The sequence below is a fragment of the Lagenorhynchus albirostris genome, chromosome 16 (assembly GCF_949774975.1).
Source record: "Lagenorhynchus albirostris chromosome 16, mLagAlb1.1, whole genome shotgun sequence".
NCBI classification, from domain to species: Eukaryota; Metazoa; Chordata; class Mammalia; order Artiodactyla; family Delphinidae; genus Lagenorhynchus; species Lagenorhynchus albirostris.
In genome coordinates this window covers 36,301,718-36,324,833 of record NC_083110.1, presented here as the reverse complement: position 1 = coordinate 36,324,833, position 23,116 = coordinate 36,301,718, and the positions used below count along the sequence as shown (strand labels likewise).

General features: G+C 57.1%; 2 protein-coding genes across 4 annotated transcripts; one reads left to right on the top strand and one right to left on the bottom strand.

The window, feature by feature from the left end:
* Positions 1-611: 611 nt before the first annotated feature.
* Positions 612-6,510, bottom strand: SNCG (synuclein gamma). Its single transcript, XM_060126719.1, has 6 exons — positions 6,194-6,510; positions 5,065-5,278; positions 4,191-4,232; positions 3,740-3,867; positions 1,072-1,143; positions 612-830 (listed from the first exon to the last, which is right to left on the bottom strand). Exons 2-6 carry the CDS (start codon positions 5,183-5,185, stop codon positions 810-812), a joined length of 384 nt encoding a protein of 127 aa, XP_059982702.1. The 5' UTR covers positions 5,186-5,278; positions 6,194-6,510; the 3' UTR covers positions 612-809.
* Positions 6,274-21,883, top strand: MMRN2 (multimerin 2). 3 transcript variants are annotated; one of them, XM_060126716.1, is made up of 7 exons: positions 6,274-6,493; positions 14,877-15,005; positions 15,093-15,199; positions 15,299-15,379; positions 16,126-16,290; positions 16,469-18,250; positions 21,127-21,883. In XM_060126716.1, the coding sequence occupies exons 1-7, from the start codon at positions 6,336-6,338 to the stop codon at positions 21,510-21,512; spliced, it is 2,808 nt and encodes a 935-aa protein (XP_059982699.1). In that variant the 5' UTR covers positions 6,274-6,335; the 3' UTR covers positions 21,513-21,883. The 3 variants fall into 3 exon arrangements, with proteins under 3 accessions (XP_059982699.1, XP_059982700.1, XP_059982701.1); XM_060126717.1 differs by lacking the exon at positions 6,274-6,493 and adding an exon at positions 9,561-9,699; XM_060126718.1 differs by lacking the exons at positions 6,274-6,493; positions 14,877-15,005; positions 15,093-15,199 and having other exon boundaries at positions 15,347-15,461.
* The last annotated feature ends 1,233 nt before the right edge of the window (positions 21,884-23,116 follow it).

Below are 23,116 nucleotides of genomic sequence, written 5' to 3'. Positions count from 1 at the left end.
GGGTGGGACCAGGCGGGAGGAACCCTGGGGTCACGTCCTTCTTTGCAGAGGAGGATGCAAAGAGTCCCTACTATGGGTTTAGACTAACCATCTTTGAAAGTTACCATCTGCTCCAGGGAGGGGCGTTAGGTGTCCCTGTTCCCAGAAGGAACTGTTCCACCAAGGACACACGTGGAGGGAATGCCCAGGAGGCCCATCCTCACCCTCTGTTGTCAGTGGGGTCCATTCTCAGAGGGTGAGCCAAAGCTCAAAACCTGGGGCATCCCGGCCTCACGCTCCAGCGGACAGTGTGTCCTTGAAGGTGTCTGCCCGAGCCAAAAGCAGGGCTGCCACCTCCATGTGAAAAGCCAGTGGGGGTGGCCTGGTTTCAATCCCTGGTCGGGGAACTGAGATCCTGCAAGCCACGCAGCATGGCCGAAAAATAAAAAACAAAAAACGGCAATGGCGGGGTGGTGATGCAGGGGGACTCCCTGAAGGCAGTGCCCGCTATCAGTAGGTTCCAGAAACGCACAGGTGTTCCCGTAGCATACCTGGCCCAGCTCCTGTTCCCAGGAGGGCCCAGAGGGCATCTTCATGAATGAGGCAGCACAGACAGGAGGCCTGAGCAGGTATGCAGTAGGGATTTGAGTTTTATTTGGAATCATTAAAAAAAAAAAATTCATAGCAGCATCGGTGGGGTCAGAAGGACCAGAGGGGGTGAGGGAACAAGGGAGGCAGGTGACGGTGGTGGTGGCAGCATGGGAGGACTAGCCTGTGGGCAGCCAGGGGAGGACGTGGGGACCATGGCCTCCGAGCTCACCTGCAGCCCTCTAATCTCCTCCACTCTTGGTCTGGGAGAGAGAGAGACTTTCACACACAGCTCTGGGGCCCCAGCCCTCAGTGGCCACCCTGGGTGGGGTGGGGACAGGTGTCATCTGTGCCCCTTTGCCCTGAGGGGGCCATCCATGAGGAGACCTCACACTCAGGCTCAGGGGCCTGCAGGTCAAGAGGCTCCCTTGAGGGCTCTGGGGCCCCAGGAGGGAAGCAGCTTGCCCAGGGACCCCCCTGTAACACCAGGAGCCCAGGTCCTACCGCCTCAGCCACTTCCTCTTCCACTTTGGGCGCCTCGTCCTCCTGCGAGGGGGCAGGTTGCTGCAGGTCCTCCTGTGGGAAAGCAAAGGGGATGTGGGACCAGGTGGAGGGCACAGAGTCCCCAGCTCCTTGCATGCAGAGCCTTGTCACCCTGGCCTCAAAGATGAGCAGAGGCCCTCATCATCTTGCTCTATGTGGAGGGCTGGAGGTGACGGAGGTATGAGGGCCAGACTGACCTTGGAGGTGATAGAGCCTCACGTAAGGATTCACAGCCGGGGCTCTGCCTGATGATGCCAAGGCCTTCCAGGGGTACCAAGTACCCTGGAGCCCAGCTTCACCCCCAAAAGCAGATGCTGAGTCACTGACAGTCCCTGGTTGGGCCTCCTCCATGAGGAAGCCCAGTGAGGTGGAGTGGGCAGTGGTCCCTGAAGCACTAGGCCTGACCCCACCCTCAGTGTTCATGAATCACATGATCACATACCCTTGTCCTCCTGTGACCCCAAAGAGCCCTAGGAGGAGGTGCATGCTATCACCATTCACATGGGGACCCTGTGCCTAGAGAGACCAGGTATCCAGCTTAAGGCCTCAGAGGTCAAAGCAGTGAGGCTTGTGGGGATCAGGTCTGGCTTGCTCCAGGCCCAACCCTATCCCAGTAGCATGAGTGCCACCTGCTCTCCTTCTCCCTGCCTCCTGGATGGGCACTGGGCTCAGGCAGGTCTGGCTGGAACCAGCAGCGGTTATACGGTCCTCTCCCACTTCCTGTCTCCTTCTATCCACCTACACCCGGCCAGGCACTTGCCTGAGATGGCGGCCTGCCTGGGGGTGGTCGTGTGAAGCTGGTAGGCCGGGCCAGACTGGGTGATCAGCTTGGACACTAGTCTCAGCTCCTACCTCTGGAGGGTCCTGCCACCTCTCTGTTACCATGGGGCCATCCTGCCCCTTGGTGGACTGGGGCAGCCAGAGTTGGGGCAGGCTCTCCAGGCAAAGGACAGGTGGCCGCCTACCTAGTCCTGCTGCCCCAAGGTGGGTGCACGAGGCCAGTGGCATGAACGGTCAGACAGACTGGCAGTGCTGCATCCTTCTACGGTTCACTGGAGGGTGAGTCACGGCTGGTTTTTGGGTGTCACCAGGAAATGTCTTCCTCGGGGTAGCTCCACGGGCTCACCAGCCCTCCTCCAAAGTCAGAGGGGAGTGCCCAGGCTTCTGCTCAGAGGTGCAGCGGCAAGGCCTCTTTTGCTGGGGGATGGGGGAGGGAGGGGCCTGGGATCTCCTGGGGTACATTTGGGTAGTGCCCAGGGGCACTGATGATGTAGTCACCTCCCTTTGTCGGGTGCTCACCACGAGCAAGGCGAAGCTGCTTCATGGGGGCCATTTCCCTGCATCATCTCAGCCCAGTGAAATGGATACTCTCAGCCCCACCCTCCCCCCACCCCAGGCATTTTACAGCTGGAAACATGGAGGCCCCGAGAGGTCGAGTAGCTTCCCAAGGTCACAGAGCTAGGACGAGGCAGAGCTGGGAACCAGGAGCAAGGGCACCTGCCTGTTCCTAGGATCAGGAGACCTTGTGCTGGCCCTGGAAACAGACGCCTTGGTGCTGCCCCCAGAGCCAGGGGCAGGGTGACCCCCTACCCTTCCACCCACCCACTCCCTGGAGCAGGGATTCTTAGTGCTGGGTGCCTGGGACTCTACAGGCCCCTCGGGGCCTGTGCCAGGTAGGAGAGCTTTCTAAAGCACAGCCTCGTACAGAGCTGAGACGGCACATCTCTGGAATAGGAAAACCTCCTGCCCACAATGCTCCCACCATGATCTCCCGATCTCCTGCTCAGAGTCTCCCTTTCAGAGCACAGTCTTGGGACCCAGGCTGCCCAGAGAATTGCAGGCTCACTCAGACTAGCCATGGGACCTTGATTACCACATCTCTCTGGGCCTCACTTCCACACCCTGTCTCATGGGATTTGGGGCCAAAGAAATGAGTTAGTAGGTGTAAAATGCTTCAAGCAGAGTCTTTCTGTGGTGGGTTCTGGGACAGTTCTCCCAGCCAGCCTCCACCCCCTGGGAGTGCTCCCCTGCTCCTGTGCTCTCTGTTGCCCGGCGCGCGTGCGTGCGCGTGCACACACACACACACGGGCACACTCACACCAGGCACAAGCACGCACACACGCACGCTCGCAAAGGTGGAGGCAGAGGGTGTGGTCAGAACCCTCACTCTTTTTCCGTCACCAGGGGGCGCTGCTTCCCTGCTGCTCCTTGGAGGAGGAGGCCCTGCCCCGCCAGGCCCGGAGGGAGGCTGGACACTGGGTTGGCGGTGACCTGGCAGCCCTGAGCTGGTGTCCACTGCCCGTGGGAGGCCGCCCGTCACCACTCGGGGCCCTCAGGACCCCGCTTTCGCTAGTGGAATGGGGTGTCTCCTAAATGCTGAGCGCCGTCAGGAGAATGTGGTTTTGAGCCTCATTCCAACTGGGCCCCACACAGCTCTGCTCACAGGGGTGGTCGTAGGGATTCCAGGACTTAATGGATGTGACAACACCAAACGCAGACCAGGGCCCCTGAGTCTCCATTCCCCTGGATGTCAGTGGGGTGATAGTGCCTCCTCCCCAGCTGGCCTCCCTGGGGCCCAGGGGAAAGGATGGGACAGGTCTGAGGGCCAGGGCTGGGGACCAGGTCTCACCTTGCGCACCACTCTGGAGGTGATAGCGATGTTCTCTGCTTCCTCTACGGTCTTGGTGGCCACGGTGTTGACACTGGAGACCACGGCCTCGCTCACGGCGTTGGCGTGCTCCTTGGTCTTCTCAGCCACTGTGGGAGGAATCTGGCTGGCTTTGGCCCTGACCCCACCCCACCCAGGCCTGGCCTTCCCGTCAGGCCAGAGTAGCCCCTTTCCCAGGGTGCTCAAAATGCTGGCTCTACTGGAGACCTTAGGCTGTCCCCTTTCTGACTCCAGGGGAGCTCTGACGACGATGGGGGCAGTCCACCCTGGGTCTAGCCTCAGATTCTGGAGAAATCTGGGTCCGTATACAGCAGGGGGGAAAGGAGGTGCCTGGGCTTGGGCCTTTAGCACCAGGGTGCAAAAGTCCCTGCATGTCCTAGCCTCCATGTCCCCGGGTACTGGGGCTCCTCACCTGAGGTCACACTCTGCACAACACCTTCCTTGGTCTTGGCTCCTGTGGAGGAAGTGGAGGCGTCAGCCCAGTTCCACTCCTGGTGTTGGGAGTGGGGGAGTGGGCCAGGCAAACACACCACAGAACAGCTGGACAAGCTGCAGGGTCAGTGGGAGGTAAGGATGGTGTCTGGGGGCCGGCCATCCTTTCAAAGGCCACTTCCTGCTGTGTCTGGAGGAAGGGGACGGATGGGAAGTGGACAGGACAGGATGGGGGGATGAGAGAGACCAGGCCTGAGGTAGGGTCTGGACCTCATGTGGGTATGGCCTGGGCCTCGGAAGCAGCGCAGGACAGGGTCAACGAGAGCTGAGTCATCGGCTCAGCCTCCTCTTCGGAAGGAGCTGACGGGGGTGGGGTGCACGGGAGGCTGGACAGGACACTGAGGGCTGGTCTCATCTCGCCTGACGCACCCCTTCCCTCTGGGCGGGGTGGGGGCCCGTGGCCTGGCTGCTGAGCCCCTGCTTGCTCAGTCCGCGGGGCTCCAGGCTCAGTGTGGCTTCTTACCCGAGTTAGGGGGCCTGTGGGTGATGCTGGGCGGGGGCGCTGGTGTGCGCTGGTGTGTGCATCTGTGTGCGCACAAACAGGTGTGTCTGAGGGCTAAGTGCCTCCCTTGCTGTTCTGTCCCAGAGGCCCCTGGGGCCCTGAGGAGGCCAAACAGACAATGGGGTGTGTGGGAGAGTGGCGGTCCTCCAGGGCTGGGAGACCCTGACTCAACTGCCACATCCTCATCCCTCTCAAAACACCTCCCAGGGGCTGGGGGATAAAGTCAGGCCCAGGTAACTGAGCGGCCACCAAGCTGCCCTGCGCCGCCAGGCCCTGCCACGCCCAAACTCACCCACATACATGACACCCTCCTTGGTCTTCTCAGCAGCCTCTGTCACCCCCTGCTTGGTCTTCTCCACGGCGCCCACCACACCCTCCTTGGCGATGGAGAAGCCCTTCTTGAAGACGTCCATGGCTGTGGGCAGGGACGGGGGCCTGACTCCCCAGGCGAACTGTGACTGGAGCTGGCTCGAGTGCTGCCGCAGCTGCTGTCCCTACTGCTGCCTCTTATTGCCGCCAATGAAATAATGATGATGCAGCGGCGGCTGATGGGAGCCCAGCCAGCCCAGGGGTGGGGGCGGGGAAGGAGGGAGGGAGGAAGCAGGCTCGCCGCCCCCTTCTCCCAGGGTTTCCGAGCCCCTGCTGGCTCAACCCTCCCCTCCTGTCCCCTGCCCTCCCTGGAGGGGCCATAGAGGGCCGGACACATTCTTATCCATCACTGCCCTTCATTCATTTGCCGCCCTGCGCACCCACAGGGGCAGCCTTGACTGGGTGCTCCCAGGCCTGGGGCTGTTGTATCTGTGTACATCTGGGGCAGAGAGGGGTCACAGAGGGGGGCAGGCACAGAGAGGGGAGGTGCCTCTGTTACCAGCATCCCAGGTAGGGCAGGGGTCAGGACCAAGCCGGTCTGTCAGGCAAGAGTGGCCAACCTCCCAGACTGGCCTGGGCTACCCAACTTCTCACCAGCACCACGGATGCCCCCATCCTGGGGCTCGGGCAAGGCCAGGTGGAGGAGCTGAGCCACAAAGAGCTGACCCAGGCCCTGGCCCCAGCTACAGACTGTGCGACCCTAGGACAGCTCCTTTGTCCTTCTGAGCCTCTACCCGTCTGCTGGCTCCCACTGCCCAGTGGTGAGAGGTGCTGAGTAGGCACGAGTGCCCCCCCACTTCCTGGCCACCAGCATGGATGGGCAGCAGGTTCCCTGAGGCTGATCCGACCGCTTCCTGCTGCCCCGCCTCTGTGCTGGTGCGGTTCTCCTGATTCCCATGGGGACACGCTTGGTGGGGTCACCTCCCCCCGTGTCTCCCACACCCGCAGTGTCCCGGACCCGAGTCCTCCCAGGGCACACGGGAACTGGCCTGCGTTGTTGGCTGCCCCGGTGGGGACCAGGCCGAGGGTGGGGGGGGCCGGACAAGACTCACCGGGTGGGCCGGCCCAGGCCACTTCCTCTCTTTGTTGTCCCCGTGCTTTTTTTTTCCTTCTGAGACTTAACTTGAAGACAACGTCACCAGCGCTGGTAGTTTCTGGAGTCACCCACAGAGGCTGAGTCCGCCCCAAGCCAAGATGATCCTGACACTGCTGCTCAGCGTCGGGGGGCCCCTGGGCTGGGGGCTGCTGGGGGCCTGGGCCCAGGTCCCCAGTACCAGGTTCTCCGATCCACACAGCCCCAGGCCACCTGGGGTCTGGAGGGCAGAGGCTGAGGACAGGGACCCCGTCAGACGGTAAGGAGGGCCTGGACCTGGGGGAGGAAGTGGTACCGGATCTGAGTCCCAGCTCAGCCAAAGCAGGGACTCTCTGGACTTCAGTTACCCATACGTGAAATGGGCTCATGCTATCTACCTGCTGGACCAGCTGTGAGGCTGAATGAGGTGCTAGGTGGCAGGCTCCCCGTTAGGAGGCCACCCCCAGCCGGCCCGGACTGGGTACCCCAGGGCCCAGCCTAAGGACCACAGGAAGTTCCCCGCCTGCCCATGGCAGGGAAGGGGCCTGGAGGTTGGACAGGGCGGGAGCACTCTATGCCATTGACCACTGGGGTGCTGAGGGGCTGGGGTTCTGGAAGTTTCTAGCTGACCTGGGAGTGGCTCCTATTCTTCGAAGTAACTCAGTTCTGAAAGCTGAGCCCAGTTGGGGCTGGCCCGGCCTAAGCCATAGAAGACAGATGCTCCTGGGGACTGGATTTGGATCTGAGTGCCCAGGGGGACTGGCATGGGCCCTCATCCTGGCCCTAACAGTCGAGCAGTGAGCAGACGGGGTGCCCTGCTCTATTTCAAGAACGAAAAGGAGGCTGTGGCACCCAGCGAGCTCTGCTTCAGCAGCCCTCTGGAAATGGGCGGAATGGTGTTATGGCTAGACCAGGACACCCTTTTCCAGCCTTTTTGTGTGTCCAGGGCCAGGGATCCTCCTGCTGATAAGGGGCTGGGGATGCGGGTCCCTCCTCAGGGTACCCCTCAGGCAGAGCAGCAGGTGCCATTTATCGGACCCATCCCTGGGCTGGGCATCTTGCCACGTGTTACCTCAATCCTCCTTACAGCCCCAGTTACAGAGGAGCCTGGGGCTCAGAGAGGCTAAGCAGCTGGCTAAGGTCACACAGCTGAGGAGAGCTAGAACCAGGATCTGAGTCTGACTCTAGAGATCATACGCTGGTCCCAGTCCCAGGGGTGCCTATTCCCCCCCTCCCCCTCCCCGCCCAAACCAGACTTGGTTGAGGGCATCTATAAGGATTTGGAGGGTGAGAGGAGCCAATTTACGAGTCTCCCGTCTGGCTGGCCGAGATTCACCGTCACGTGGGCCTGGCCCAAACCTTCCTGGGACAGTTCTCATACAGCTCTGACACTTCAAGGTGAATGTGTTTGTTAGACACTTGCCCGAAAGCAGATCTGACCAGGGAGAGGCAGGAGGGTGAGAGCAAGCGAGTGTGCACTGCCGCTAGGTGATGGAGGGGCGGGCCATGTGGGAGGAGACGGGAGAAGTTGGGCCTGGAGAGACCCCCTTTCCTGTGCCATTCCCAGTTCTGCTCAGAGCTGGGAGGTGCACATGGCTCTTGGTGGGGGAACCCAGTCACCCAGCTCTGATTTCAGGACCAAGGATCCAGCCTTCCCTCCCCAAAGCCCCCAACTCCAAGCCCCTGTCTCTGGGTGGCCGGCCTCCCTCTGATGAAAGGGAGTATGAGGGGCCCAAGCGGCTGGGCAGGAGGTAGGAGATGCTTCTCTTTCTCCCCCACTCCCACCCCGGGGCCGTGGGGAGAGACTGCGTTCCATTAGCTCCAGGGAGGGTGGGTCTCTGGACTGCTCAAGGCCTGAGGGGGTCACTCAGCCATGGCCTGGTGGTCTCAGTGTGTGCAGGTGTGTGTGCAAGGGTACCCTGGCCCGGGAACGCCCAGGCAGGAGTCCCAAGCCCCGGTCCCAGGAACCTCCAGGGGGTCCCATCGGGCCTGCTGGTCTCCTGCTTACAACCCAACAGCTGCAGGCCCCACAGGTCAAGCCCAGGTTGTCGAGGCCTCCGGAGGGTCTGGTGAGAAAGGAAGGAAGTGCCGCGCGGCTTCCTCAGGCTGATTGCTTCCCGTGTTCCTGTGAGGGGAGAGGCGGAAACGCAGCCCCAGCCCTGCTCCTGCTATGGGGAAGGGGAGGCGAACAGGCCCTCCACAGCCAAGCAGGGGCACCACACCACCCATGCCACCCGCCACGAGCCTGGCGGGCCCGCCCCCTGGCTGCCAGAGCCAGGGCCCTGCCCTGCATTTGCCCCTCATACCTGTATCCAGGGCCTGGGGGCCAGGGTAGGCCCTGGACACAGACCCAGATAAGATGCCTTGTGGACTTCCCTGGTGGCACAGTGTCTAAGACTCTGCGCTCCCAACGTAGGGCGCCTGGGTTCGATCCCTGGTCAGGGAACTAGATCCCACATGCATGCCGCAGCTAAGAGTTCGTGTACCGCAACTAAGGAGCCTGCGAGCCCCACCTAAGACGCGGCGCAACCAAATAAATAAAAATAAATAAATTTAAAAGAAAAAAAAAGACCCTTTGAAAGGAGAAGCTCGAACAAAACAATGTGGTGCTGGATGCCAGCTCTCAGGATGCAGGAGGGACATGGTTGGTGCTTCCTAGGTCACCCAGGAGCCCGTGGGGCTGGGCCCAGTGAGCCAGCAACGTGGGTATTTGGGCTTTGTGGGGAAGAGGCTCTTTCTTTGATCCCAGGCTTTCGTGGGGGTGGGGAGAGCAGGAGGTTAGGACGTGGGTTCCTCAGACACATGAGCGCTTCCCAGGCAGGACTGAGCCTGCTGAGGGGACTGAGCTTAAGACCCAGGCAAGGTGCTCCATCTCCACATTGTTGTGACAGTACTGCAAGGTCGCCCCTGTTCTCTCCACTTTACATGTTGTGAGGCTCAGAGGGGTGGGGTCGCCACCAGGGGCCACACAGCTCCTAAGTGATGGGTCAGGCCCACATCGGCTGGGCTGCAAATCCCAGGTGTCCTCAGTTCTGTCTCCCCTAAGAGGGGTGGGAGTGTAGGAGCCGCTCCTCCCAGCAGCCCAGCTGGCCCCGGTCACCAGCATCAGTGTCTCCACAAGGAGCGTTTGCAACCTTTGCAGCTGGGAGCTTGTGGCCCAGAGGAGTCACGCATATCTCTGGAGGTCACACAGGAGCAGAGTGGAGCCCAGACCGCTGGTCTCCGGGCCAAGCTGTACCTCCTGCACCTGTATCTGTTCTCCAAGGCACAGGGCCCTGAGCACTAACAGGGAAGAGCCCCACTGGCGTGAGCTGTGCTCAGGGATGGACACCAAGTGGGCCTTGGGCTCCTCTGTGGCTCAGAGACCAAGCCCGGCAAACTTCTCCCATGGAGTCATCACAATCACAGCCGCATCCAGGACCTCAGAGAGCCAGCATGCTAAGAACACAACTTCCTTCCACAGAAAGACTTACAGGGCAGTCGGAGGTACGTTTTACTGGCTGGTTAAGAGGCACTTAAGTGTCCCAATGGGCCATAGCAGCAGAGCATTTATAATTCAGGAGGCTCAGGCTAACAGTCCTTTCCCTGCCGGAGGCTTTCTCTGCCTTCCTTATAGCTTCTCCCCACGGAGGGGCTGGGAGTGGGAGTCTTCTCCACACTTTCAGGACTGGAGGAAGGGCCTTGCTCAAGGTCACCCTGAGTCCAGGGACAGGGAAGGGAGGAGAGCCCAGGCCACCCAGTTCCTATTAGAAGCTCCAAGGGGGGCAGCAGACTCTTTCCTGCCTGGGGCAGGAGGGCATCAGAGGCCATGTCAGAGGCCCAGGACAGGCCCAAAGCAGGCTGGAGACCCTCACGCTCATTTCTAGGCTGGCACCTGCCTCTCAGTAGACCACTGGGAGATGAGAGTGCCAAGAGGGCCAGGGCCCGAGGCCAGGAGGCAGTGAGAACAATGGGGCGCTTCAGCGAGCTGGGCCGGGGGCTCAGTGTACCAGCAAGAAACCGCCAAGAGCCGGAGGAAACCAAAGCAAAGGTCAGGAATGTTCCCAGGGCTTCTGGGCCAGCAGCCTGTACTGTGCCAAGGGAGGGGAGCGTGGGCAGGGAGAACAGCGGCTGCTGGAGCCTGAGGTTTGGGCAGGTCAGGAGAGAAAGTTCCTGGGCAGGAAGGGTGGGCGGCACCGCTTCCAGTTCTAGGAACCCGAGGTGGAAAGTCCCGGTCACTCCCTGCAGGCTAGCCCAGACCCGGTGCTCCCAGGGTACAGGCCTCCTGGGCCCTCTGCAGCCGTTCAGAGGGCACGCGACGAGCAGAACTTAGTTTACAGCGGGTGTTTCTCAGCCTTGCACTATTGACATTGCCAAATACACCTGGGGCGAATCCCCTCTCCTCCCAACACACGCCCCGTTGAGAACAACTGGTTTACAGAAATAACTTCTCTCTAGGTCTGAGCATGTTCCAGGAATTTCCATGGGGCCCAGGACAAGGTGCGGGCTGCAGTCGCTGATCCTTGAAACAGTCTGTGCAGGTGGCCACCTTGCCCCCCCGGCCCTAACCTCTGGGCCCAGCACTTTCACAGTCCCCTATTTCTGTGTTGAGTGCACATCCTTTGCTTCCATCCTGATTTTCACATGTCCCTTTTACCATTTACTAGTCCCTCGGGGATGTACGGGTCTCTTCCGGGTCTCTGTTCCCACTGACTGGCTTGACAAATCTTGTGCCAACGTCCCACTGTTTTCTGGATTGATTTTATTTTTTTGGCCACACCCGCACAGCTTGTGGGATCTTAGTTCCCAGACCAGGGATTGAACCCGCACCCTCGGCATCGAAAGCACAGGGTCTTAACCGCTGGACCACCAGGGAATTCACGTCCCACTGTTTTCATTCCTTGGCATTAGAGTCAGTCATAACAGTTAGATGAGGAACTCCTCATTCGTTGTCTTCCAAAATGTTCTTACCTGTTCATCTGCATTTTCTCTTCCAGATAGAAATTATTTTATTTTTAAGTTTCGTTTTTATTAGTTATACACACACATAAGCAGGGCTTGGAAAACTCTGGCATGGTGGGTCAAATCTGGCTCCCCACCTGTTTTGTAAATAAAGTTTTATTAGAACGCAGCCATGCCCATTATTTACATCCTGTCAGTGTCGGCTTTCCTGCTACAATGGCCAAATTGAGTAGATGTAATAGTCTGTATGTCCTGGAAAGCCTATGCGTCCTTTTTCCTCCCTGCACACTTTTGGTTTTCCCTGAAATAAACAATTGTCTTTGTTTTAGTTTTTTTTCCTTTTGCTTAGTTTTCTTTTTTTTTTTTTTCCTTTTGCTTAGTGTCTTTGTCACCGTTCAATTCCAAACTCTCAGCCAGTTGTCCACATCTGCTCTCCACCTTCATTCCTGTCAGGTGTTTGACCACCTGTGTCTTCTTGGAGACGCCTCTCTCAGAGCCTCCAGCCGTGCTCTAGGCTGGACCATTGCTCACTCACCCCCTGCCTGTCATTGTCCTGGGGTCTCCCTTTACCTCGTTTCGTGCTGGAACTCTTGTTTCCTGATGCCATGATTTCCTGTTTCTTGGTGTTCTCTCTCGTTTTGGTGGAACATTTCTGGCACAGTGGTCCTCAATCCTGGGCTATGCCTTAGAATGACCCAGAGAGCGTTGAAATGCAGAAGACCAGGCCTTAATCCCAGAGAATCTCCTTTAACTGGCCTGGGGTGGGGCCTGTAGGCTCATATTTTTAAAGTGCCACAGGACGCTTCTGATGTGAAGGTCTGATGGCAAGATTGCAAACCACTGCTCTAGTTGCTCCCTGATGAGGGTCCTAGGGAGGGAAATGCTTTGAAATCAATCTAGCTTGTTGAAAATGTCTTAATTTTGTGCTCCTTAAATTGATAATTAGGCTGGGTATAGGATTCTAAATTGGAAATAATTTTCCTTCAGTATTTTGAAGGTGATTCTCCACTATGGTTTAGTGTCTGGTACTGCTGTTGAGAGGTTCAAGGCTATTCTATTTACTGGTGTGTGTGTGTGTGTGTGTGTGTGTGTGCGTGCGTGCGTGCGTGCGTGCGTGCGCGCGCGCTGGGGAGGGGCTTGATTTTTTTTCTCTGGAAAGTGTAGAATCATTCTCATTCCCAGAGTTCCAAAATTTCACAACGATGTGCTTTGCTGTGCGTTTATTTTCATTGTATTGTGGGTAACTAGTGGGCCCTTTGAATCTGAAATTCCACGTCCTTCTCTTCTGGACTATTCATTTGGTTGTTTTCATCAGTGATTCCCTCCCTCTGTTCTCTCTTTCTGGAACTCCTATTGTTTGGATGTTGGATTCCCAACACTTGTCCTCTATTTTTCTGATCTTTTCTGTCCTATTTTCCATCTCTGTTTGCTCTTCTTTTAGGGAAACTTCTTTAACTTTACCCTTTAACATTTCTATTAAATTTCTCTTGCATTTCTACCATTACAGTTTTAATTTCCAAGGGTTCTTTTTTGTTCTCTCAGTGTTCTGCCCCCATTTTTAAAGTGGCTTCTTTTTCTTGTTTCTGGAACGCAGTAAGTTCTCTTATCAGTCTGGGAATATTAATGCAAATCTGGGGGGAAGTTCTTTTCTCCCTGCACAGTCTTGGTTTTCTTCAAGTTGATTTTCTTATATTTGCTCGTTTTGACCTCCCACTTTTGTAAGAGATTTTCCTCAGGGGTCATCATTGGATGTCTGGCCGCTTAAGAGTAGAGAGGCTGGGAAGCTGATTGGAAGCTGGGTGGATGGGTGATCTGTTTTGTTATAGGATGCTCTGCTGGGCTAGTTCATTGGGGGGAACCCCTGGTGTCAGCATCTTTAAGTCTCTCCCCTCAAGTGGGGTCAATTTTCTGAGAAGCTTTTTCAGTCTGCTGCCAAGAGGGTAAAGGCCAGCTGCCAGGCTTCTGGGAGCCAAGTGGGAAGGCAGGCTGTGTGGTCTCAGCACTCAAAATAGATAGAGTCACTCAATCCCCCTCAACTCACCCCACTGCCGTCCCCAGCAGTATCCCTGTGTGATGGTACCTGGTGGGCCTGGGGCAGACATCAGCTCCAGAGAATTAAATCGCAGCCTGAGAGCCACTCAATCACCAAGGGCCCTGAACATCGCCTCCCAACATCTCACAAATGTGGTCCGTTCTCCTGAAATCCACCACCATGGTCCAGTCAGTCCACGCTGCCATTATCTCCCACCTAGACCCCTGACACCACCACCTACATCTTGCCCCCTCCCATCCTTTCTGTACCCAGGAACCAGGGTGGCTCTTTCATGTCACCTCCCTGCTTAAGCTCCTCCACGGCTCCGCATGCCTTCAGGATGGCGCCCTGTCCTCAGGGGGCCCTCAAGCCCTCCACGGTCTGGCTTCTCCTTACCCCCATCGCCTCTCCTTGGCAGCCCTCTCTGCGCTCCCAGCCTCCGCAACTCAGTGGGGCCACATACCTCTGTCACAGCTCCCGGTGCTTCACCTCATTCCCTCCACGTAAGATGCAGCCTAATCATCCCCTCCTCCCCAAAGTCTCCCCAGGTCCTAGCACCTATCACACCATCTGAGATCACCCACTCTCCCTTGGGACCCTGAAGAGAAGGTCTGAGCCTCCACATTGGCACTGAGCCGGAGCCCAGCACCCGCTCTCACCAGGTGCTACATCGAACAGAGCCATGGAGGTCATTACCACTTGCAACGCTGGAGAGCTCTGCTCCGAGAGCCGACTGCGTGGAGAAGGGCCCTCTGACCTCTTGCTGAGGGCATCAGCTCTGCCACCAGATCTGTGAGCTGGGGCTCTGCCAGCAGGGAGCAGCCCTCCACCCTGGATGCACGGCAGCACAGGCTGGTGGAGGGCACAGGAGGCAGGGTGACCTCCCGGGTGTTCAGGATGCCGAGTGTGACCCCCACACCACTCATTACTACCTCAGTGTGGGTGGCCTTTTCCACAGAAGGAACTGCTCGGCCTGGCTGCCTTCCCCTCCAACTGTTTGAAAGTCCATTTCCACAATGGCCATGATGGGGCACGACCAGAGCAGGCGCCCTCCCCACAGCCGGGTCTCCGGTGAGGAAGGATGTGGGTGGTAATGGGAATGGGGCAGGCTGCCAGGGCCACCAGAGCGGGCAGGACAGCAGTGTTCACTGGGCACTCGGGAAGAGCCAGGCACTTGATACTCCTTTGCCCACTTGGAGGAGAGTATTATGATCTCCATCGTGTAGATGGGAAACGAAAACTCCCGAAGTGCCTCACTCGAGGTCACACAACCAGAAAATGTGAAGGATTCGAACCCAGGACTCTCCAGCCCCAGCAGCGCCATGCTGCCTCCCTGGCACCAGGAGAAACAGAGATCCCTTCCTGACTCTGGTGGTAACTCTGTGATTGGGGGGGCGGGGCTCCTGAGCCTCTCTGTGCTGACCCGGGAGTGAGGGGCGCTTCCTGGAAGGCCATGGAGCAGGTGCCCTTGCAGGCGGGGTCTGTGGGGCTTTTGCTCTGGAGCAGAGGAATGGATAATGCAGAGCACTCCCTTCTCAGGCTAATGGATTCCAGAATCCCCCAGACTGGGTAGGGCAGAGAGGCAGGGGCGGTGGAAGGGGCGGGGCGCTCGGCACTGGCTCCCTGCTGACCTCTAGAAGTGGGGGGCCTGGGTGTGGCTCAGCAGCCCTCTCTTCTGGCTTTTTTCCAGTAACTGGTGTCCCTACCAGAAGTCCAGGCTGGTCACCTTCGTAGCTGCTTGCAAAACAGAGAAATTCCTCGTCCACTCACAGCAGCCATGTCCACACGGGGCTCCAGACTGCCAGAAAGTGAAAGTCATGTGAGTCGGGGTGCAGCAGGGTGGGCTATTCGTCCAGGCCCTGTGCCGGCTCCCCCTAGAGTTGCTGAGCCAGCCGTCTTCCTGCAGGTACCGCGTGGCCCACAAGCCAGTGTACCAGGTCAAGCAGAAGGTGCTGGCCTCCGTGGCATGGAGGTGCTGTCCGGGCTTTGTGGGACCCGACTGCCAGCACTACGGTAGGGTTCCCTGTGATCCCCCTTCCCCCTTGACCTCTGACCCCAGAGGTCATGCAGCCCCTCTGACCTCTGGTGTCAACATCTGATGCTTCTCTGCAGATCCCAGGGCGATTCCTGAGCCTGAAGATCCAGGTGATAGCCTCCAGGAGCCTTGGGATGGGCCAGTTGACTTTGAACCTGGTATGCTGCTTTCCTGGAAGGAACAGGATGGACAGGCGGGAAGAAAGAACCCATGTGCCCAGGGCTCTTCTCCTCTGATAGGGTAGTGCCATTTCAGAGAAGCTATGTCCCCAGAATCAGCAGGGGTCCCTCTGTGGCCCTGTGTCACCCTGCCCCCACACCAAGGCAGCCAGGTTCCAGGGCCCTCAGTGACTTGCCTGCTGGCCAAGCACACGCACTCTTTCCCTTGACCCCATTTTCTGGGAAGGACAGCTTCATCCGGCACCCTCCTTGCCCCCTGTACTGCATAAGCTCCCATGTCCTGGGAGAAGCCTCCCCACAGTCCCCCTAACCAGGGCCAGGAAGTCATGCTGTCCCTGGTGATGATCAGCACAGCAGAACCACCAAGTGACACCACTGGTGAGGCTTTCAAGGCCGGGCCATAGTTGGGATGGGGAATAAGTTTCATCATGCGGTGAACGCCTATCTATTGACAAGGGCTGACTAGAATGATGTCGAGAAGCCGTGCCCCTGTGACTGAGGAGGAAAGTGTGCCACGGTGGATTAGTCATGTCTGCTGTGGGTTTAGGGGGCAGGGTGAGGGCTCACTTGCCATGCATTTGCCCTTCTGGAGTTAAAGGCTTCTAAGCTCCTGCTCAGAGGACATCAGGACACAGCTCCCTGTTTCAATCCCCAAATTTCCTCTCTGCACCTCATGTTCTGCCCAGGCCTGGGAAGTTAGACACTTATGTCTCATGTGTATTCAGGCCACCAGGATGCAGACATCAGCGACATGGTGGAGCAGCAGGAACGCCGGCTGGGAGATCTCCAGAATGACATTCACCAGGTGGCAGACAGCCTCCCAGGCCTATGGAAGGCCCTGGCAAGCAACCTCACAGTGGCAATAACTGAGGCAAATCAGACAGAGCTTGGTGAGTGGCAGGTTCCATGGGCTGAGGAAGAGCCCAGTCACATCCTAGGGGATGAGTGGGAGGGCAAGCAGGAAGGCCCATACCTCAGAGCCCCCTGCCCCCCCCCGCCTCCTCAGTTGCCCCCTGGGGAGGCTGTCTGCTCCCAAAGGGCTTGTGTAAACACGTGCATCTGTTGTAGAGTTTCCCGGCAGATCCTTGGAGCAAGTGCTACTGCCCCACATCAACACCTTCCTGCAAGGACATCTCAGCCCCATGTGGAGAAGCTTCAACCAAAGCCTGCACAGCCTCTCCCAGGCCATAAGAAACTTATCTCTTGATGTGGAGGCCAACCGACAGGCCCTCAAGAGGGTCCAGGAGAGCTCTGTGGCCAGAGCTGACTTCCAGGATCTCGGTGCCAAATTTGAGACCAAGGTCCAGGAGAACACCCAGAGGGTGGGCCAGCTACGGCAGGATGTGGAGGGCCACCTGCATGCCCAGCACCTGTCCCTGCACCAGTCCCTCTTGGAGGTCCAGGCCGATGTGGACACCAAGCTGAAGAAGCTCCTTAAGGCCCAGGAGTCCCCGGGGGTCAATGGCAGCCTGGTCCTGGTGGCAGCAGGGGCAGCAGCGAGGCCGGAACCAGAGAGCCTGCAGGCCAGACTGGGTCAGCTGCAGAGGAACCTCTCTGCACTGCATGTGACCACTGCCCACAGGGAAGAGGAGTTACAGGGCACCCTCGCAGACATGAAGGCCACCCTCGCCCAGCACGTGGATGAGATCAAGGAGCTGTATTTGGAATCCGATGACACCTACGAACAGATCAGCAAGGTAGAGCGGCAGGTGCAGGAGCTTCAGGTGAACCACACAGCTCTGCGCGAGCTGCGGGTGATCCTGATGGAGAAGTCACTGATCATGGAGGAGAACAAGGAGGACATGGAGCGGCAGCTCCTGGAGCTCAACCTCACCCTCCAGCACCTGCAGGGCGGCCACGCGGACCTCATCAAGTACGTCAAGGACTGCAACTGCCAGAAACTCTACTTTGACCTGGATGTCATCCGGGAGGGCCAGCGGGACACCACGCGTGCCCTGGAAGAGACCCAGGTGAGCCTGGACGAGCGGCGCCAGCGGGACGGCTCCTCCCTGCAGGCCCTGAGCAGCACGGTGGCTGCTCTGTCGCTGGCGGTGGATGCGCACCAGGCGGCGGCCGAGCGGGCGCGGGCCGACGCGGCACGGCTCCGGAGTCAGCTGCGCACGCTGGGCAGCGAGGTGAGTGCGCTGCGGGCCGCCGAGGGCGAGATGCGACGCGAGATCCGCCGGCTGCACGGATCCTTCGCGGCCCTGCTGGAGGACGCGCTGCGGCACGAGGCCGTGCTGGCCGCCCTCTTCGGGGAGGAAGTGATGGAAGACATGTCCGAGGAGGCGCCCAGCCCGCTGCCCCTGCGCTACGAGCAGATCCGCACCGCCCTGCTGGACGCGGCCAGCGGGCTGCAGGAGCAGGCCCTCGGCTGGGACGCGCTGGCCGCCCGGGTGACAGCCCTGGAACGGGCCTCGGGGACCAGCGGGCAGGCCGAGCGCCTGGAGCCCAATCGGGACGCGTCGCCAGCGGCGGCCGGCGGGCCGGATCTGGCTGGGCTAGTGCAGGAGCTCCAGCGCCTGAGCTCCCGCATGGAAAGCGTGGGCCAGTGCTGCGAGGCTTCCTGGGCCTCCTCCTTCAACAGCTCCCTCGAGGGCCTTCGCGGGGAGCTCTCCACCACCGAGCACGGCTTGCAGCGGCACCAGCGCCTCTTCCACAGCCTCTTTGGGAACTTTAAAGAACTCTTGGTAGCCAACATCAGCCTGGACCTGGGGAAGCTGCAGGCCATACTGAGCAGGAAAGGGAAGAAGCAGCAGAAAGGTCTGGAAGCTCCCAGGAGGAGGGAACAGAAGCAAGTGGAGTCTTTGGAGGATGCGCATGTCAAAGGGCCGGTGCTCTGGGACGCAGGTGAGTTGTCCAGCCTGGGAAGGAGGCTGGGGGAGTCTAAGACTGTGCTCTCTGCCAACAGCGCTTCTGCCTCAGAGGGGGCCGGGGTGAAAGAGAGCAGGACGGCCATCAGTCACCACTACTCAGGACTGGCTTTGCCCTTAACCCACCTTCTATTTAGGACTAGGGAGGGGCCCCTTAAGCCACCTGGAGTATTAGGAGGTAGAAGTCACATGACTGAACTGTCAGTGAGCAGGCAGAGCCCAGCACGGAGATGCTTGAGGCTCCTATATACACCATGGTTGCCTGCCACTCTCAACTGTAGAGCAGGGCGGGGGGATGCCTCTCTCTCCTCCATAACGACACCCTCACATCCCTCCAGCTCAGCTCTTCGCCCAACCCCTTTCACCCCCCATGTTTCTTTAAGCTCTCCCCTGTATACAAGTGAGTGTGTGGATAGGGGCTGGTGTCCTCTGCCATGGGCAGCACCCCACAAGAGGTGAATACAGGGGAAAGCCATGGGCCCCAAAAGGAGCTCGTTCTGCTAACACAGTGGACCCATGCTGCTGCTCTGAGCCAGGTCCCCCACAATGCCTTTCTTGGGCTTTGCCATGTTGAATTATCACAACAGCTCAATGACGCGTTATCACTGCTGCCATCTTACCTGAAACAGGCTTAGTCAGGTAACTGTCCTGCTCACACATCTAGTAAGTGGCACAGAGGAACCCAGTCTGGCTGTCTCTAGGGAGCTGGCTCTTCGCCCGTGAAAGGCCCTTGACTGGCTCTGCAGGGCCCTGGGAAGCTGCCTCTGAGGCTGAAGGGATGAGCAGCTAGCCTTCCCAGCCCCTCCCTGAGCATGGCCCTGAGAAGTGGACCCCTACACTCTGTGCCTCAAGTGACTCTACCCTGCCAGAGAGGCTGGCCTTGGAGCTACGGCCGCCTTCTCACCCAGACCTGGGGCTGAAGTACAAGGCCACCATCTGGGCCGTCTATATCCTCGTGTAGCCTGGCACGTGGGCATTCCGAGGCCTTGCTGAGGATCCCGCCGCAAGCCTGCCCTGCTCCCACTCACTCCTCACTATGGCCCTGCAGGCCAGTGTCTCCCTGGGAGCAGTGGACATGGCACAGGCTCTAGCACCACTTACGTGTCTCAATTTCTTCCTCTGTAAAATGGAGAACCACTACCTTCATCAAAGGGTTGTCAGGAAGACTAGCAGATACATTTACCAAAAACCTAGCACAAGGCTTAACATTTGGTAGAAACCAGTCAATGTTTTCCCATTTCTCCAGCATTTTCAGGGCTGAGGCTGTATCTACCTACACTCTTACATCTTTTTCTCCCTTGTGAGTGGTGCAAGGCCTCACCTGCCTGATAGTTTAGGTATCTGGGTTTACCACTGCAATATTTTGTTACTTAAAAAAATTTTTTTCCTTAAAAGTAAAAATCCCCCCTTATTTGTCTTATGGGAAGGCCAAAGGGCTTGACCCGCGCCCTGCAGGGAACACCACTCTCAGTCCGCCTGCTGGCAAATCAGTGAAGCACAACCCTTCCACCAAGGAGCACGTCGGGCCCCTGGCTGGGCGTGGCGCTCCACAGAGGGCATGCTAGGCCGGCCTTGCTTCGGCGGGGTGAGCGCGCCACCTCCTGGGTGCTGGGGTAACTGCAGAGCCAGTCTTTCTCACACAGATGGGAATCCCAGCTATTCGGAACTAATTCTCAGAAAATCTTCCAGAACTAGAGAAAAGCAAAATTTTGTCATTCACGAGGATGCTGTTGGACCGGGAGCCAAAGAGCGGGGGCTCTAGTTCTGGGACCGAGGTCACTCACTGCTATGCAAATTGCTCCTCTTTTAGGCCTTGGTTTCATCCCAAGAAGTGGGGAGCTTGGTCTCAACAGAGAGGGGTGTGTGTGTGTGGGGCACAGAGAGCCCACAGCTTGAGGGAGCAACAAGGGGGCACGTGAGGAACATGACCTCATCAGTGCCGAGGCCAGGGTCGTGGCCGGAGCCCAGCAGGACTCAGCCTTCCCATCCCATCTCCTGGCCAGGCAGCCCGGCTGGCTCCTTCCTCGTAGACTGAGCGCCTTCTCTCGCTCCAGGCCTGTGCGTGGGCCTGGCGGGCCGCTCGCCTGTGTTCTCTGTTTCATCCTCCTTAGATTGGCTAAAGTGCTTCAAGTGGGAAGAGTACCAGAGGTCAGGAGATCCACAGCTCCCAGCTTGGTCATGTGTGTCGTCTGGGGCAAGCTTTCCCTTTCTGGGCCTGTTTCCCCCTCTGTAATCCCAGGGCTCTGAGCAACATTTTGAAAACATTAAAATGACCAGCTTGAAAAGACTTTTCTTCCCTGGTCCCACCTGCATTTTCCTTCTCTCTCTAGGGTCCTGTGCTAAACATCCAGTAGGAGCTACCCTTCATTCCTTAACTATCTCACCAGGGTTAGCATTACTACTTTGCAGATAGGTAATATTTTCTCTCTTTCCCCTGGTATCTCAAGATCCCTAGCAGGTGGCAGGAATCTGGGAGTCAGAGACCTGGGTTCCAGTCCCCGCCTGCCACTGATAAGCCATCTAGCCTCGGATGCAAGTCAACCATGCAAGACTCAAAGTCTCCTCAATCAGGGTACTTATCTCTCAAGGATGTTGGAAAGAAGGATCAAACAAGAAAGTGCTTTGTTAAAATGTACACCAGTAGAGACAACAGACTTGTATTTTCCTTTCTCTCAACTAGTGAAATACTGAGAATTGGCCAGTTAGCTCCCAAGATACATTGCTATTAGGAATATCTGGGGTATCTAGAAATGGGACCTATTTCTAATGTTAAGAAGGCGAGGAAGGCAGGTATAATTTTCCACCTGAGGGAGTGAGGGGCTGAGCCACTAACACTTTCCTCCTGCATTCCAGGCTCCCCTGTGGCCTTCTACGCCAGCTTTTCAGAAGGGACAGACGCTCTGCAGACAGTGAAGTTCAACACTACTTACATCAACATCGGCAGCAGCTACTTCCCTGAACACGGCTATTTTCGAGCCTCTGAGCGTGGGGTCTATCTGTTTGCAGTGAGCATTGAATTCGGCCCAGGGCCAGGCACCGGGCAGCTGGTGTTTGGAGGTCACCGTCGGACCCCTGTCTATACCACCAAGGAGCAGAGGGGTGGGAGCCCAGCAACGACCTTTGCCATGGCTGAGCTGCAAAAGGGTGAGAGAGTATGGTTTGAGCTAACCCAGGGATCAATAATGAAGAGAAGCCCTCCAGGCACTGCATTCGGGGGCTTCCTGATATTCAAGACCTGAGTACAAGGCACAGCTCTGACCAGACATTGTGGACTTATCCAGCTCACCTTGGCCTGGGGCTCAGGCCAGGGTTGGTCTGGAGACCATGCAGTTGGTCTAGCTCTTCCCTGGAAACCTTCTGCAAAGACAACGTGGTATTTGTGACCTCCCTCTAGACGCACTGGGTCTGGCTGTTTTTTAACGATGAGAAGGACTGGAATGCTTCTCTCCGGGCAAGACTTGGTCCGGGGACATGTGAACCTTGGGTTGGCGTGCCTTCCAAGGCGGCATGGCTTGGATTCCAGCTCTTGGCCGTACCCTGTGTTCTGTAGCTTCTTTGGTGTTTTGCTCCTCCTGTGGTTGGAAACTTCCATATAACACTTTAAACCTTTCTCCTGCTTCCTCTTCTCCTTCATCTTATGCTAGAAAATCATTCTTTCCTAGAAAGAATATGTTTAAATGGAAGTGACATTTTGGCCAATACTGGAAGCCAGTCTCCACGCACTGCAGGGCAGTAGGAGAAAACCAACCTGTTTTGGTATCTGTCAGTCAACAATGGAGACAAAGACCTGGTTGAGCTAACCAAGCGAAACAAACTTAGTATCTTTTCCTTAGTTTCAGTCCTTCCTTGAATTTATCTGTAACTTTAATTTGACTTCTTTTTCTCCTTGCCTCATGCTGGGTAAAGGCCAAGACATGCCAAACACGAACTAAAATGTGTATAGCCTTCACCTTTTTTGCTTCCTCCAATAGCTTATGACCACCCTAGTTCTTATTAGCATTTCTAACCAGGAAGGGAGCTGAGGGAAGAGAAGGAAGACTAAAAATCTCCCTCAACAATTATCAACTTTGGAATAAAGTGAAGTCCTTCAGATCTCTGCCTGGTTTGCAGAGCAAACCAGGATGGCGAGCAAAAGGATTTGGTAAAGTAGGTAGAAATTTGGGACAAAATCAAACTATTTGGTATGTGATTTTCATTACTCCAGGCCATATATGACTTCACAATTCCAGTTAATCCTACATAAAACACTCAGAGGCGTCCCCAGTATCCACAAGAATACTGGATTAGACAGTACGGCTTACAGTTGTGGTTATTCCTACAATACCAATATATGGTTTTCAAAAACTTACAGGTCCTGACGCAAACAGGCTTGAGAAAGCAGTCATCTACTTGTCAGGAAACATTTGTATTTTGGTAGTAGGTATTCAGTATTTGTTGAATATACCTCTCTCCGTACGAAAATCAGATTGGTCTGGGTGACGAAAAAGGACAGAGTTGGTTGTCAGGGTTCCCAGCCCTTCTCATTGTTTCCCTGGGCTCATGGATTCAAAGAATTGTCCCTTAGAATTTATTTATCACTAAGCTTGGTGTGCTTGAGGTGCTAAAATATTCGTGTTAAAAGGAACAATATGCCAGGCCACTCTGCCATTGATGGTTGACCTTGGGGTAAATCACGACCTCTCTTGAACATCTCCATCTGTAGTATGAGGTGGTTAGTCTAACAGCTCTAAGTATCCTGGTATTTTATTTTCTTGACCACAGGTTTGGCTCTTGCCTACCTGCCCCTCCCTCTGGCCAGGGCCTCCTGCCTGGTACGGCTCAGCTACAAGACCAATCCTGACCC

What these genes read in the sequence shown, in the direction of transcription:
- SNCG (XM_060126719.1), bottom strand. Translation starts at nt 5,185, where the DNA reads ATGGACGTCTTCAAGAAGGGCTTCTCCATCGCCAAGGAGGGTGTGGTG. An exon ending in CCTCCAGAGTGGTGCGCAAG is followed by an intron (nt 1,144 to 3,739) that starts GTGAGACCTGGT and finishes GCTTTCCCACAG; the next exon opens with GAGGACCTGCAGCAACCTGC. An exon ending in AAGAGGAAGTGGCTGAGGCG is followed by an intron (nt 831 to 1,071) that starts GTAGGACCTGGG and finishes TCTCTCTCCCAG; the next exon opens with ACCAAGAGTGGAGGAGATTA.
- MMRN2 (XM_060126716.1), top strand. Translation starts at nt 6,336, where the DNA reads ATGATCCTGACACTGCTGCTCAGCGTCGGGGGGCCCCTGGGCTGGGGG. An exon ending in GACAGGGACCCCGTCAGACG is followed by an intron (nt 6,494 to 14,876) that starts GTAAGGAGGGCC and finishes GCTTTTTTCCAG; the next exon opens with TAACTGGTGTCCCTACCAGA. An exon ending in GCCAGTTGACTTTGAACCTG is followed by an intron (nt 15,380 to 16,125) that starts GTATGCTGCTTT and finishes ATGTGTATTCAG; the next exon opens with GCCACCAGGATGCAGACATC.